The sequence below is a fragment of the Capricornis sumatraensis genome, chromosome 22 (assembly GCF_032405125.1).
Source record: "Capricornis sumatraensis isolate serow.1 chromosome 22, serow.2, whole genome shotgun sequence".
In the NCBI taxonomy this organism is placed as follows: Eukaryota; Metazoa; Chordata; class Mammalia; order Artiodactyla; family Bovidae; genus Capricornis; species Capricornis sumatraensis.
In genome coordinates, this window is record NC_091090.1 from 16,071,425 (window position 1) to 16,088,396 (window position 16,972).

The 16,972-nt window shown below is 45.4% G+C and overlaps 1 protein-coding gene across 1 annotated transcript in view; it reads left to right on the forward strand.

Annotated features, from left to right (window-relative positions):
* TBC1D22B (TBC1 domain family member 22B) overlaps nt 1-16,972 on the forward strand; it is a 66,580-nt gene that overhangs the window by 33,300 nt on the left and 16,308 nt on the right. Inside the window, exon 9 of the mRNA XM_068960494.1 lies at nt 16,428-16,534. Coding sequence (XP_068816595.1) covers nt 16,428-16,534 — 107 coding nt within the window. The remainder of the gene's footprint in view (nt 1-16,427; nt 16,535-16,972) is intronic.

The window sequence follows — 16,972 nt, forward strand, 5'->3', positions numbered from 1 at the left end:
CCTGGAGAAGGGAACGGTTACCCACTCCAGTATTCTGGCCTGGAGAATTCCATGAACTGTATAGTCCATGGGGTCGCAAAGAGTCAGACACGACTGAGTGCTTTTCACTTTGAATATTTGTTAGAGAATTATGTCACTTACTTTCAATATTCTAACATTAAAAGAGAAATAGAAACAGCAGAGGATACATCATCAAATTGGGTTTTGACCAACATCCATAAACTCAAACAGCCCTGGAAGTCCTGTGTCACAGCACATCTGGAGTCCCAGTTGGGCAAAGGTCCAGGCAGCGTATCCCCTCCACGGTGAGACTTCAAGAATTGCAATTCGGGGTTCCGCTTGTAATCCCAGGATGGAAACTGATGTCATCATCATTCTGTGAGCAAATTGCAGCTCTTATTTCATTTTAATGCTGTTTGTTTTGTCATGTAAAACTTGGGATGTCATTAAGCCTGGGGCTTGGTTGGCCAGGCCCCTTCCAGGGGCTCAACAGTCTCAAAATTCAGCCCCTATCTTATCTGTGGTGCTGCCAGGCTTGCACTCACAGCAAGCAGTCAGGGCAGTGTCCAGGCAGGATAGACGCAAGGTCAGAGGCCTGCTCTGCTTTGTCTCTGAAGCCAAACAATACTGTTTAATTTCCCTAACACTTGTGCTTTGAGATTCACAGGAAAACCCATCTGTCATATGGCCTGATGTTTTTGTTCTCTTAGACGGTCAAAGAGAAGTTCATGTGGGAATCAGAACGTGGGAAAGGATTTTAGGGAACTATCCGTCTCCTCTGCCCCTTTTCTTGCCTCATTAGTGGCAGGGCTGGGACTAGAACCCTTCTCTCCAGGCCCTGGGGGTGGTAGGTAATAAGATGATGCCATCGCAGGGGGTAGGTCAGTCATGAGAAGGGGGCTGGCGTGGAGCCCCTTGGAGTGGGGGGCACGAGAGATGTCTCTCTTGATCCTTCCCTTGCAGGTTTTCTGGTGGGACCAAAGGGATGGTGTTTTGGTCTTTCATGAGGCAGTTTTTTTTTCTTTTTTTTTTTAAATGACTCGAAAAGGAAGGCAACCAAATAATATCATTCCTCCTTCCCCTTAAGTGACAGCAACCAGAACTGGGAGTAAGGGTGGAAAGTCACACTCTTGTCCGCGCTGTCAAGTGACCCTAAGCAAAAGCATATAAATAAAGCTTTCGCTGGAGAACGTTTATTTTCCCCTCTTATCAATTGACCAGTTTTTGCAAGTGCCTTCATTCTGTGTGTTTAACTTAATTATAAAGAGCAGTGCAGCTGATGCTTTGGGATTTGATTCTTGCAGGAGTTCTTTTCTGAAATGGTATTAAAGGATGCGCCTTGTTGTTGTTTAGTTGCTAAGTCGTGTCCGGACTCCTTTGTGACCCCATGGATTGTAGCTCACCAGGCTCTTCTGTCCATGGGATTTTCTACTGGAGTGGGTTGCCATTTCCTTCTCCAGGGGATCTCCCCGACCCAGGGATTGAACCCAGGTCTCCTGCACTGGCGGATGGAGTCTTCACCACTCAACCACCAGGGGAGCCCAAGGATGAGCCCAGGAAGATACTGTTAATCCATTCATTAATCTACATTTGAGGTCTAGATGCTGGCGTGCAGCACTGCCAGTTGTTGTGCCAGGTTAGGAAATCCTCGGCAGCTGCTGTTCTAGTTGGCTGTGAATGATCTTGTGAGCTGTCCTTTGCCTTTTGTCCCCGATTTTCCTCCACCTTCTGTAGGCACCCATCCCATTACTACCCTAACGCCGTCAGCCCCACCGTGGGCTGTGCCTTTCTCTGATCCATAGGACTGCATTCTGATCTGGGTGTTTGGTTTGTCAGCCCCACCTGCTGACCGTTGCTCGCCCGCAGCATTTACACAGCAAAGTGTGGGCTTCTCCGCCCCTCCTCAGCAAGGAGGCCTTTCTGAGTAAGGCTGCAGTCAGCCTCACCTCTGCAGCAGCCTTCAGATGGGTCTTTGGTACCTCCTCCCAGAGCTAGGAAAGCATTTCCTAGGTAGGCCCATTCATGTTTTATGAAAGTTTTAATTATGTTACATTTCTAAACATATGTAAAAGTAGAAAAAAATAATACCATAAATCCTCATACACTTGCCACCCAACTTCACACCTCTGTCAATTCTTCACTCGCTCATCTTTGTGAGTAAGCAGATCTCAGTGTCTAGCAGTGTATAATTTCATCCATAAATATTTCCATATGTGTCACTTGAAGATCATGATTAAAGAAACTCACAGCCATAATGTAATTATTATATCTAAGAAGTTATAATAGTTCCTTAATATAGTCTGATATACAGCAGTATTCAAATTTTCTTGATTCCCATAAATATATTTAACATTTTGTTTGAATCAAGCTTCAGATCAGGTCCATACACTCTATTGGTTTGTTGATATGTCTCTTAAGTCTCAATCTGTCAATTCCCATCCATCTTTCTTATTTTGCCAGTTTTCAAACTGGGACTTTGCCATGCCAACCAGTAATATTACCATAATTTTTAAAACACTTGACCATTTGCCAAGTACTTTGACCTGATTTCCTTTCGTAGCCCCCAGTATCTCTTTAAAGTAGATATATGAACCCATTTTACAAGTGAGAAACCGAAGACTCAGAGATTCAATGAGCTTCCCGAACTCAAACCTCCATCTTTTGACCTGAATGCTTGTGCTCTCTGGGCTTCCCTTGAGGCTCAGCGGTAAAGAATCTGCCTGCAACGCTGGAGACGTGGGTTCCATCCCTAGGTTGGGAAGATCCCCTGGAGAAGGGAAAGGCTAGCCACTCTAGTATTCTGGCCTGGAGAATTCCAAGGACTCTATAGTCCGTGGGGTTGCAAAGTCAGACACAACTGAGCGACTTTCACTTTCGCTTGTGTTCTTTATATGACTTGGTGGTATCGCAGTTTAGATGCATCTTCTCCATTCTCTGCTGCACAGCACGTGGCACATTTCTTGTTACTCCTTGCCTCAAACAAAAAAACAAAATAAGCAAAAAATTACAGTAGAAGTACTTGCTTGTTTAAAAAACAAGATCAAAACAATAAAGAAGTGTTATTACCTCACCCCTACTGTCCACCACAAGAGATAACACCCTTTGATGTGTATTTTTCCAACCCTTTTCCTGTGTGAGAACAGACCTGCGTATGTTATTTTTCTTTGTTTTGCCCAGAAAAATAGAATCAGACTATCCATACTTTTCTCAATCTTTCTTGCTTTCACTCACAAGTATCTGGCCAGCTTTCCAGGTTCAGACATACAGGTCTGCGTCGTCATTTTCAGCAATTCCATCTGTTTTCATTTAGCTTTACTATAATGTAGTGAACAGTTCTTTTATAGTAGGGCATTTAAATGGTCTATAATTTTTAGCCATTATAGATAACATTTTAATGACTATCCTTATGCATATTTTCTTATACCTTTGTCTTGAAATACATGATTTTCTGAAAGAGCGTCCATAGAAGTGAAACTGCTAGTCCTAAAAGCATGCCAAATAGACACCACTAACTTACACTGCAGAGAGCTTTATGGCAGTTTGTGCTCCAGCCACTAATGCTTAGGTGCACTTTTCTTCACATCCTTGTTAGCAAGTCTAATTGTGTTTCACCAGTCTGGCAGACAAACCGCGGTTTGTTGTCAGTTTTATTGCCACTTACTGGTCAGCGAGGTGGTTTATCTTTTCTTTTGTGTATTAGCATTTGTTTCTTTTGTCATCTGCTTGTTCAGATATTTACACTTTTTTTTTCCTTCTGTGGTACTGTTGGTCTTGTTTTTTAAGAGCTTTATGTGGATTTGATAATACTCATTTTTCATCTGTTATGTGTTGCTAGCATTCAACCTTTTTTGACACACCCACTCCGTGGAAATTCTTTATGGTTCAACCTAGTATTTTTTCTCTCCCAGATCATCATTTATCTTTTCAACTTTTATTATGTCTCCTTATATAGCTTTTCCTAATTTTTATGTAGTCAAATCTGTCCATTCAACAGGTGTTTACTGAGCTCCTACTCTATGCCAGAGGATAGAGTGAATAAGGTAACAGGTGTGGGCCCTGCCCCCTTGTGGAGCATCCCATCTAGTGGGGAGTTGAGGGGTTCACAAAGGAGTAAGTCATTGCCAAGCATGACAGAAAGGAAACACCTCCTCCTCTGTGGTTTCTAGATTTGGTATGTTGCTTAGGAAGTTTTACCTTCCCCGCCTCAATGTTATAAAGATACTCTTTCATGTTTTCTTTTAGTACTCTTGTGGCTCTGATTTTGCATTTAGATTTTTAAATTCTATTCGTAAAGTTTATTTTCTTTTACAGTGGGGTTGATGTTTAAAGTTAGTATTCCAACTGGGTACTTGGTTATTTATCACTGTTTATATATAGTACATACTTTCTTCACTGGTGTGAAATCTCTCTTCATAATATAATATCAGTTCAGTTCAGTTCAGTCGCTCAGTCGTGTCCGACTCTTTGCGACCCCATGAATCGCAGCACGCCAGGCCTCCCTGTCCATCACCATCTCCCGGAGTTCACTCAGACTCACTTCCATCGAGTCCGTGACGCCATCCAGCCATCTCATCCTCGGTTTTCCCCTTCTCCTCCTGCCCCCAATCCCTCCCAGCATGAGTCTTTTCCAATAAGTCAACTCTTTGCATGAGGTGGCCAAAGTACTGGAGCTTCAGCTTTAGCATCATTCCTTCCAAAGAAATCCCAGGGATGATCTCCTTCAGAATGGACTGGTTGGATCTCCTTGCAGTCCAAGGGACTCTAAAGAGTCTTCTCCAACACCACACTTCAAAAGCATCGATTCTTCGGCGCTCAGCCTTCTTCACAGTCCAACTCTCACATCCATACATGACCACAGGCAAAACCATAGCCTTGACTAGACGGACCTTAGTCGGCAAAGTAATGCCTCTGCTTTTGAATATGCTATCTAGGTTGGTCATAAATTTTCTTCCAAGGAGTAAGCATCTTTTAATTTCATGGCTCCAGTCACCATCTGCAGTGATTTTGGAGCCCCCCAAAATAAAGTCTGACACTGTTTCCACTGTTTCCCCATCTATTTCCTATGAAGTGATGGGACCAGATGCCATGATCTTCATTTTCTGAATGTTGAGCTTTAAGCCAACTTTTTCGCTCTCTTTCACTTTCATCAAGGGGCTGTCCCATGGAATTTTTCAGGCAAGAATATCGGAGTGGGTTGCAATTTCCTACTCCAGGGGATAGGAATAGATTCAGGTTCAATCCCTGAGTCAGGAAGATCCCCTGGAGTAGGAAATTGCAACCCACTCTGATATTCTTGCCTGAAAAATTCCATGGACAGCTGATGCGCTGCAGTCTATGGGGTCACAAAGAGAGACACGACTGAGCGTGTGTGCGCGCGTGCATACACACACACACACACACACACACATACTATGCATGTACCACACAACTTGGATCTTTGAGCTTTAGAGGGTGTTTTATTATTATTTCAGGGCTGGTCTCTTTCATCATCGTTTTTAAAAAATTGTCTTGACTCTTGTTCCTGATGAACTTGCCAAGTTCAGGAAGTAGGGAACCTGCCTACTTCAGGAAGTAAGAATTTTTATTGGAGGTGCAGTAATTTTACAAATTAGTTTTGTGGGTTTTTATTTTTTGATAGCAGCTTACTGAGATGTCATTCATATATCATATAATTCACCCATTTAACATGTACAATTCAATAATTTTTAGTATATTTATAGAGTTGTATAACCATCACCACAGTCAATTTTAGAATATTTTCATCAACCCCCAAAGAAACTCTGTACCCTATATCCATCAGTACCAAGCCCCCCGACCCCTTCTTCTCCTGCTGCTGCTGCTAAGTCACTTCAGTCGTGTCCGACTCTGTGTGACCCCATAGACGGCAGCCCACCAGGCTCCCCCGTCCCTGGGATTCTCCAGGCAAGAACACTGGAGTGGGTTGCCATTTCCTTCTCCAGTGGATGAAAGTGAAAAGTGAAAGTGAAGTCGCTCGGTCGTGTCTGCCTCCTAGCAACCCCATGGACTGCAGCCCACCAGGCTCCTCCATCCATGGGATTTTCCAGGCAAGAGTACTGGAGTGGGGTTCCCATTGCCTTCTCCACCCTCTTCTCCTACCCGCTCTTAACTTTCTGTCTCTATGGATTTGCCTTTTCTGGACATTTCATACAAATGGAATCCTATGATATGTGATCTTTTATGTCTAGTTTCTCTCATTTAGCTTGCTCTTGAGATTCATCCAGGTTGTAGCCGTGTCAGTGCTTCACTCCTTATTTATGGTCAAATAAGTATCCCATTGTATGAACATACCACATTTTATTTATCGGTTCATCAGTTGCTGGATATAAATTAAGCTTCAAAGAAACAAGGCATACAGACTTCTCTCCAGCCTCAAGGCCTTTCCTGAACACAGACTCAACATTGTTTGTGGCCTCCAAGAACAGTTCTCCTGTCTGAGTAGTAATGCTGCTTTTCTCCCTTTCTCTAAGAGTGCCGTATCCTAGGAAGGCTGCTGCTGTGAGAGGAGTTTTGTTAGGACTGTCCCTACTACGGGAGGCCTCCAGATCCTTCACCCAGGGAACAGGCCAGGCAGGTGTCCCCAGGCAGTGTCGCCCACCGCCTCATCTCCCTGAGCCATAGCGCGGAGGATGCGCCCTAGTAGAGCCGTGGGACCCACAGGACCTTGTTTGGCCTCTCTCCCATCTCCTCCACTATCTGTTCTCTATTACTTAAAAAAAACCATTTTTAAAAAATATGTATTTATTTATTTTTTGCTGCATCGGGCTCTAGAGCACACAGGCTCCATAATTGAGGCGCGCGGGCTTAGTTGCCCGTGACACGTGGAATCTTAGTTCCCTGACCAGGGATCACCCTCATCCCCTGCGCTGAAAGGCAGATTTTTAACCACTGGACCACAAGGGAAGGCCCTATTCTCCATCACTTTTATAAAGTAGCACCTGAGCTTGCTTCATGCCTCGTGTCCTGTTTGTTGTAAAATCTCGGAAAATGGGGAGATCCGGTGACTCCCCACTGTTGAGAGAATTTTTCTGTATCTAACTTGGTACTCTGTACCTAACTCAGTTCCTGCCTTTTTTTTTTTTTTTTCGCTGAAACCCGCAGCTCACATTGAAGTGGGTCCTCTGTGGATAAGCCAGCTGTGTCTTGGTCCAGCAGTGACAGTGCTGGAGGGTCACCCTTGGGGAAATACAGTCTCCTGACTGTGACCCCTGAGACAGTGAAATACCTCCAGACTCTCCAAAACCCTTTCGGACTTAGATGGCACTATTGATCTAATTCAGAACATAATGTAATTGATAATAAGCTGCATAACAGCAACTGTGTACGTGATGTGAATGAGGAGTTGTCTGGAAGAGAGGGACCCATGGCATGTCCTGTTTTCAAAAGAAGAGCGATGCCTGGTGATTTCTTTCATTGCAAAATGGAACACTAACAAATAACTCTCCCCCTTCTCCTCTGCATGAAGTAGTACAGCAGGATTTTCATTTCAGGTTTTACTAAGAAGCGCAGTAGCAATTGAAGTCCCAGAAGGGAAGTCTTAAAATCTCTGACTCATGTTCCCTGCATGACATTTATGCTCAGATATGTCACAGGTAACACTCGAAACCCTTCAAGCCAGTCTTCAACAGTACGTGAACTGAGGACTTCCAGATGTACAAGCTGGATTTAGAAAACGCAGAGGAACCAGAGATCACATTGCCAGCATCTATTGGAACATAGAAAAAGCAAGGGGATTCCAAATAAACATTTGCTTCATTGCCTATACTAAACCCTTTGACTATGTGGATCACAAAAAAATGTGGAAATCTTAAAGAGATGGAAATACCAGACCACCTTACCTGTCTCCTGAGAAACTTGTATTCAGGTCAAGAAGCAGCAGTTAGAACCAGACATGGATCGGCAGACTGGTTCAAAATTGGGAAAGGAGTACAACTAGGCTATATATTATCACCCTGCTTATTTAACTTCTGTGCAGAATATATCATGCAAAATGCTGGGCTGGAAGACTCACAACCTAGAATCAAGATTACTGGGAGAGAGATCAGTAACCTCAGATGTGCAGATGATACCACCCTAATGGCAGAAAGCAAAGAGGAACTAAAGAGCCTCTTGATGAGGGCGGAATAGGAGAGTGAAAATAACTGGCTTGAAATTCAACATTAAAAAACTAAGATCATGGCATCCAATCCCATCACTTCATGAGAAATAGATGGAGATAAAGTGGAAAAAGTAACAGATTTTATTTTCTTGGGCTCCAAAATCACTGTGGATGGTGACTGCAGCCACAAAATGGAAAGATCCTTGCTCCTTAGAAGAAAAGCTATGACAAACCTGAACAGCGTATTAAAAAGTAGAGACATCTCTTTGCCTACAGAGCTCAAAGCTATGGTTAATCAAAGCTATGATTTTTCTAGGAGTTATGTACAGATGTTAAGTATTGGACCATAAAGAAGGCTGAACTGTGGTGTTGGAGGAGACTCTTGAGAGTCCCTTGGACTGCAAGGAGATCAAACTAGTCCATCCTAAAGGAAATCAGTCCTGAATATTTATTGGAAGGACTGATGCTGAAGCTAAAGCTCCAGTACTTTGGCCACCTGATGCGAAGAATGATCTCATTGGAAAAGACCCTGATGCTGGGAAAGGTTGAGGGCCAGAGAAAGGGGACGACAGAAGATGAGAAAGTTGGATGGCATCACTCATTCAATGGACATGAGTTTGAGCAAACTCTGGGAAATAGGGAAACCTGGTGTGCCATATAGTTCATGGGGTCACAAAGAGTCAGACACGACTTAGTGACTGAACAACAATGACATGTCATAAATGACCGATTAGGATTAGCTTGGCTACTTTGACAGGGAGCCCCAAGTACCAGTACTGTAAGCAAGAGAGAGAAGTTTATTTCTCGCACATCACAAGTCAGGAGGTGAGCAGTCCAAGGCTCCATGATCTCAGGGATTCAGCCTCTCTCTGTTGTCCTGCCATTCCCAGCGTTTGTTTTCCCACTCACAATCCAAGATAGCTGCTTGTTCTCTAGCCATCACATCTATATCCCAGCCAGTATGGAGGGGGAAAGGAAGAAAGACATACTCTTTCCATCGAAAGACACTTCCCAAGTACGTAACACTTGGTTTTGAATCTCTCATCTGAATTTGGACTTATGGCGATTCCGATCTGCAAGTGAGCCTGGAAAACACAGTCTGTATCCCAGGTGACCAGTACCCTTAAGGGTTCTTTCATCGAGGAGGAAGTGGTAGTAGCTATTTATGGACAACAACGGTCTTTGCTATCCTTTGGCTCCTCAAACTCAGTGTTTGACTAATTCCTCTTCTCCCTATGCCCAGCCACTCTTTTCTCTCAGTCACCAACATTTCCTGTCTTTTAAGTCAGAAATGCTAAGTGTGTGTGTGCAGAGTCAGTCGTGTCCAACCCTTTGCAACCCCATGGACTGTAGCCTGCCAGACTCAATCCTTGGAATTTTCCAGGCAAGAATACTGGAGTGGGTTGCCATTTCCCACTCCAGGGGATCTTCCCCACCCAGGGACCAAGCGCGCATTTCTCGTGTCTCCTGCATTGGCAGGCAGGGTCTTCACCACCAGCGCTGCCTGGGAAGTCCACAAATGCTAAGACTTGTTTGTATTAGTAATTCTTTTTTCTCATTCTTTCATATCCGATCAGTTACAAAGCTCTGATGGTTTCATGTTCTAACTATTTCTTGAATCGCTTTCTCTCTCCATTCCTCCTATGACTCCTCTAGCTCAGGCCTCCTGGATTGCTGAAATGGCCAAGTATGTTTTCCCATCTCTGGTTTTTATCCCCTTCAAAACCATCTTTCAGACCATTTAAACCCCTCTGCTTCAGTCCCTTTACTAGCATCTCATCACCTTCAGTTTAAAATGTCCGGATTCTCGGGAGTTCCCTGGTGGCCTAGTGGTTAGGATTCTAGGTTTTCACTGCCATGGCCTGGGTTCAGTCCCTGGTCAGGGAACCAAGATCCCCACAAGCCACACAGCACAGACAAAAAAAGCCCACATTCTGTAGCTTGTTGTCCAAGACGCTGTGTTCTCTTACTTCTTCCTCACCTCTTAAAGGCGGAAATCCAAAATCGACGTCTTTAACCTAAAGCCTTGTCCTGTACCACTGCTTTATCCCTGGGCTAATCCATGTGCATTCCTTAAGGCTCCCCTCCCTCCTGGAAGCCTGCCCTGAGGCCTCCTCCCTCCCTCCTCCCGGCACCGCCCACTGGCACTCTCTCCATAACTCTCTGCATTTCTTCTTTGAAGGACTCGATGACACCAACTACTGCATGTTTCCGTCCTACCATCTGCCACTGGTCTTTATGATCCTTTGAGGCCAGAGACTATTTGAAACATCTTAACATTCCCTGTGCTTCCATTTTGGTGTCCATAAATTCCATATGTGTCTAGATGAAGAGTGAGTGCTGACTGCAGCCCCATGGACTATAGCCCACCAGGCTTCCATGTCCATGGAATTTCCAGGAAGGAATACTGGAGCGAGTTGCCATTCCCTACTCCAGGGGATCTTCCCGACCCAGGGATCAAGCCCGCGTCTCTAGTGTCTCCTGCATTGGCAGGCAAATTCTTTAGCACTGAATGAATGAGAGAATGAAAATGTCATAGTGGTTTAAGATATTCAGGAAATAGTACAGCTTTGCTGGCCTTGGCCACTGGAGGGCAGTGAATCACAGCATTTTGATACTGTGCTGATTTAGTCAAAAGTTCTTTCTTGTCTCTTTTTCATAAGGGATAGAGATGGAGCACCATCACTTATTCAGCAGTTACTTATTGATTCTTACACCGTACCAGGCACTGCTGTAGTCACAGGGGATACGACCATAAACAAAGTGGACAGAAATCCCTGCCTATCACTTTTAGATGTTTATTCACAGAAAATAAAAGCATATAGTCCATCTCACCCACACAAGGGTAACTATGGATGTTTTACTGACTTCTGACACCTCAGTTAGTTTTGCCTATCTCTAAACTTTATATAAATTGAGTCATTAGAATAAGAAGATTCCACCTTTCATTCTCCTGCTCTGGGTTTGGAGGGAATTGGGGAGTGGGGCTGATGCTGAATTTTTAGCCCTCACCCTGTCTGGCACTTTACCCCTTTCCTCAAGGTGCCTCCTGGCCCCATCTTCATAGACGAAGCAGCCTCGTACATGCTAAGAAATTTGAGGAATATTTGAGGCTGTTTCCAGCAACAGACATATGTGGAAACGCCCAGTCAGAGTGTTGAGCAGGGTACTTTCAGCGGGCAGTTGAGAGCAGTGTGTGCATTTGGTGGGATGTCCAGGGCTGGATTTCCTCCCCTGTAGAGGTAAGCTCTCCAAGGGCAGGCTGTGGCTTGCCATCTCCCTGGCGGTGAGCCAAGTGGCGCGTGCATGCTCACTTGCTGTCTCTTTTATCTCACCGAAGCATAAGTGAGGCACTGTGACAGAGGAGAAATTGAGGCGGCCAACATAGTCAAGATGTTTGAGCCTAGATGAGGAACCTGTGGGCAGCTGACCTCCAGCTCCGGGGACCCTGGACTTCCCAGGGCCTGTTGGGGGATGCACTGCCTGGCTCTGTGTGTGGTCTTTGGGCGGGTCCTAGAAGGTGAAGGCAGAGTGTGTGCTGGACCTGCCCCCTCGCTTGCCCCTCTAACACGAACACTCATACAGTTTGGGTTCCTGCAGTCCGGGCACCAAGAGGCTGATTTAACCAGCACCCATTAGTGTTCATTAAATAAAAGTAGAAGTAATACAGGAACCTCAGGAAAGTAGAGTTGGTTTGGTGGTGCGTTGGTTTTTAAAATACGTTTTAGCCAGGTGCCCCATGCTGAGCAGTGGATGGCCAGAGATGGTTCTGCGTTCGTGTTTACCTTTTAGCCGCTGCCCTGATTGACCGGCACTGTTTCGGGGAGGGCTCTGTGGTCAGCTGCTGCTCTCTGTCTTGGAAACAGCGTGTCTCCTCACAGTCTGGAACAGGGTTCTCATGAAACAGACCCTCCCGCTCCTGTGGGTTTCTGCTCTGTAGAAACCTCTTGCCTCTCCTCACTGTCCTTTGTCAAGTGGTTTGACTTTGCTGGGTTAACCGAGGGGTCCCTCCACCTTGTCCATCCTCGGCTCTGGTGGCCTTGTCACAGATACTTGCCTGAAAAATGCCAAATGAGTAATACCCAACAAGTTTCTATAGCACTTGAACCCCTTTAAAATTATTGCATTCAGGTGATCGGATGAATTCCTTGGAACTCTTCTTAAAACTGTGTTTTTCTGGATGAAAGATTTAATTCCTATTTTATGAGGTTCTTTAGATGTATGGCTGAAAAGATTTATTTTTTTCCTTTTCTCAAGCAGCTTACTTTTGTGGTCAGAAAATATTATGTAAGCTCTTCTCATGAGTCCAGTTAAACAGACAGGAATCAGGTAAGCCAGAGGCTTTGGAAAATAGAAGGGCTGTCTGTAGTCTGGTGCCTTGAATCTTCTTGTGTCTGCGGGTCAGGCTGGTTGATTCTGACCCAACAGATCACAAAATCTAGCAATTGCCCTGCGATCACAGATGCTTTCTGGGAAATGCCTTGAGCACTGAGTGGACAAGTTACTCTTTCCAGTTTTAGCAAAACCAGTTCTTCCCGAAGCTGTTGGGGAGTGTTTGAGGCACAGGTGAGGCTAGTTTTAGGCCCGAGATCTGGAGTTCTAAGAAAAACGAACACTTCACTGGGGCCACCACTCAGGTACGTTTATCGTGTAATAATGCTGGGCTTGACAGCATGTTCTTGTCAAGCCTAGAGTGGGCAATTTGATTTTTATAAAGAGCTGTTGGGTTTCCTCTTTTTGGATGCTTTGCCTCTTAAAACAGCCATAAAATATCCCTTAAAAATCTCATTCCCTCCAGTCCAAGTCCTGGCTGCTGAATGCTCCATAATGACAACCAGAGACGGCTGCCCTCATCTGAGACGGCATTGCTGGCATGGCTTTCCATTCCAGCTTCAATTATATGTTGAATTTTCTCAAGTGGGATGTTTAATGATCCTTCTGAACAGACTGTTGATGCTGAATGAAGCCCTTCCCGAGAGCATGTGGGCCTCCCTTTCTCTGCTGCTTTTTGCTGGTACACTTAGCTCACAGTTTTTGACTGAATGTGTGAATTTTATCGTCCCAGCAGGCAGAACACTAGAACTAAACCCTCCTCCCACTCTCTGAAGTGCTGGTGAGCTCCCCTACTGTGTGAAAGCCAAGAGCTAGCAGGCAGGCGGGGCGTGAGGGCAGAACATGGGGAAAGGACAGCTCCTAATTCGCAAGGCCCCAAGAGAGGATTCAGTGTCCTCTGCTGACCCCCTTCTCCCCAGGACAGCTAAGGTTGGGAACTGGCGCAGTTACTGAGAGCAGATTCTTATCCACTTGAACCTCATGTTGTTCGATTTTCTTCCTTAAGAGTCAAAGGTGGAAATGGAAAGCTTTGAAATTTGTCTTTTCTTTTTAAGGTACGTTTGGAATTAGGTTAGGTTTCGCTGCAAATAGCAGAGATCTAAAAGACAGAGGCTTTAATAACAGTAATACTTAACATTTGCGTAATGCTTATTTTATCCCAGGCACTGTTCGTACTTTTCATGTATTGACTTGTTTAATCCTTACAGTGTGCCCCACTGGTGGTAGGATGTTACCACCTTCAGAGAGGAAGCACTGAGGCTCAGGAAGCAAAGTCATTTGCCCAGAGTCACAGAGCTTGTGAGTGACAGGGCCAGGATTTTAGCTGCACAATCTGCCTTCAGAGTCTATGCTCCTGACCGCTGACTGTTCTGTCTGACAAAAAAGCCGCCGGTCACCAGGGCTCATGTGGCAGCCTGCTCCCCATCGTACTCAGGGAGCCTGGCTCTCTCTCCCAGTTACTCTGCTGTGTGTGGTTTCCGTTCCCAGTGACATTTCTGCTGCAGTGTTCTGGAATGCCCAGGTAGGACAAGACCCTTCAGATTACCGTGGAGCTCGGGATCCTCATTTGTGAAACACGTACAAGTAGTGGGAGAGCTTTTATCTTGAGCCTTCGTTATGGGCTTCATTTTTTTTCCTTACAGAGGAAGGGAAGCTACTGCCCAGGCTGGCTAGTGTGCTCCGCCACACCCCCTAGAGGGGAGAGCCCGCGCGGTTCCCAGCACACCGCTGGGGGTCTGCTCCTGGAGAGCGGTCTGCTGGCACCCGGGGTTAGGTCCTTCGGCCCACAGCAGTTCCCGTATGGTTCCTCCAGCCATTATCTGTGCTAGTGCGTATTGGAGGCCCCTGGGTATCCATCCTTGGCAGGGAACAGACAGGTAAAGAGGTGGTGGCCTGTGTGGGGCAGTGAACTAGAGGTCTGAACAGCCACACAGAGGGAACTTAGAAACGTAAGCTGAAGCAACAAGAAAAAGGCAGATTCTGAGCTGGGTCTTGGAGCCCAGTATCACTTGATTAAATTAATAGTATACATATTAACATATTAATAGTATACATATTAAGCAACCTCCCACTCTGGCAAAACACCCACTACACATAAATGGTTAAGTTAGAAAAAAAAGAAAGATGGTATCCGTGGAAGGATTTTTTGGTGTGGTTTCTCAAATAGACCTTTATATATATATTATCTGAAGTCTTCATTTCTGCGGGCTTAGTGTTGTTTTAAAAAATCTTGCTCGCTTTTTGGTAGTAAAAGGCAGATGCGGTCCATGGTAGCTCCTTTTTGCTAGAATTGTGCATTTTTTCTTGACTTAAAGTTATACTTACTGTAGAAATTTTGAATAGTTAGGCTTAAGGAAAATAAAAATTCTTTATCCCTACTCCCTTGGGAATAAGCACTGTAAACCCTTGTGATATATTTTGTTTTTCCTCTGTGCTTATACAAACACATAAATATTGTATGTACAGTAGTTGAGAGTAGACCATAAATAACTTTGTACTTTACTCCTTTCCCTCAATGCTGTGACATGCTTCCCCACGTCATTACAAATTCCTAATAAACCTCACCTAAAATTAACTATGTCGTGCCTACCGTGTGCCAGGGTCTGTTGTCGATGCTTTGCTTGTATTAACCGTGGACTTTTTACACTGTTGCCAGGCTCATAGTTTTTCTGACAAAGCACCCCGCCCTCCCCAAAAGGGTTTTTACAGCCCTTGAGGTCCATTAGGAAAACACTGTTACATAGGGTGAGAATCGGAGAGTTGTTCCACAGCATCCTGAGAAGGTCCAGTTGTAAGTCTTGATAGAGTGATGATTCTCGTAAAGGAAAGGTCTGGATTCTGAATACATTCTGTCATATACCTGTGTCTCTGCGGCACCAGGGACTGCAGTGAACATGCCATTTTCAAACAGGGCTCCAAGGAGAGAAGCTGCCTTTGACACTGAGCGCAAGGGCCCGAACGTCTCCATGTGTGGCCTCTGACGGGCACGCAGGGGCCTGTGGGTTGAGGTGGCCTGTCTTGTCCACCTTGTCTCCCGCAGGAAGGAAACATCACACATTCCTTCTTTTAGAAGACTCCTGTGTTCTCTCTTCTTGTGTCTCAGACCAGTTGGACAGCCTCTCATTCTTGTAACTTAGTATGGGGTTTCCAAGACACGCTCACAGGCAGGACTCTTTAAAAGAGGTGCCAAGGCTAAAGAAACTGGGGAAACGCTGAGTAAGCCAGATGAAGGAGATTTTCTTAACGCAGAATTCCTAATAACTTCTCGAATCCTTTTATGAATCTCCAAGATGAGGATATATAATGCAGCGTTTCTCTGCTGTGTTTGTCCAAGGAACCTTTTTTACTTGAGTATCCTATAGGATGGAGGTTTTTGCAGAACCCAGCTTGATAACTGCCAGCTTGGTTGACATGAAATCCTGGAAGCTTTCATGGGTTTGGGCCATCTTCCATTACACAACTCATCCTGACTTCTGAGGCATGAGGCTCTGGGTCTGCCTGGTCAGAATAGGGGGATTCTGTCTTTAAAAGGACCTGTAGGGGCTCCCTGATCCCAGCTGTTCTCACTGCCCGTAAGAGTGAGTGTGTTAGTTTACTGAATTTCTGAAATCAAAGAATTTTTCCAGACTGTCTCCATGGGACTGGATATAGCTCATTGAACATGAAGCCTGAAGTTTTTTTTTTTTTCCCCCTCAAACTAAATGAAAAATGCAGTGGAAGAGAAAGATGTGTTGGACCCAGCCAACCCGGTGTGAGAAATGGCCTGTGCAGTGTTGTCACGAGATTCTTGAGCGCCTTCCTGGGACATGCCTGCCCACCTGGCAAGGGGACGGGGGTGGGCAGGCCCCTGTTCCTTGGCCTCACATGAGCTTGGCTCCCTCTGGGCCTTAAGGACCCCATTGAAGATACTAGACTCTGTCTTTCTCTGCCCATTTTTTTAGAGAAAACCTCTGGACTTTCTTCACCTTTTGTTTTGTAGAAGAGGACGTGGAGAACTTTGACGTGACCAATTTGTCTCAGGACATGCTGCGAAGCATAGAAGCCGATAGCTTTTGGTGCATGAGCAAACTGCTGGACGGGATCCAGGTGAGCGACTCTTCCCCTTTCGGGATGCCCTGCTTGGGGCTCCCTTTGGGTTCCTTGTTGCTCTTCCGCATCAGACAGCCCCCTGAGTCCGGCCCCAGCATTGCTCCTCCCCTTTTGGCCATCCATCTTTACTTCGTTCATTAGCTTTACAGCTTTCAAAAGGCAGTGATCCTAGACGACTTCCCTGGCAGCCCAGTGGTTAGGACTCTGTGTTTTCACTCCTGAGGACATGGGTTTGATCCCTAGTTGGGGAACTAAATCCCGCAAGTTGTGCTGTGCAGCAAAAAAAAAAAGGCAATGGTCTAGTGTCCCCTGGGGTCTAGGGGAGTCTCCAGGTTGCTCTGCCTTTCTCATTAGGCCCTGTCCCCCCATTCTGCTGTGCTCCCAGCCACGCAGTTTGCCTCCAAAGCACATGCCTTTCCCCCACTCTGCTGTTCT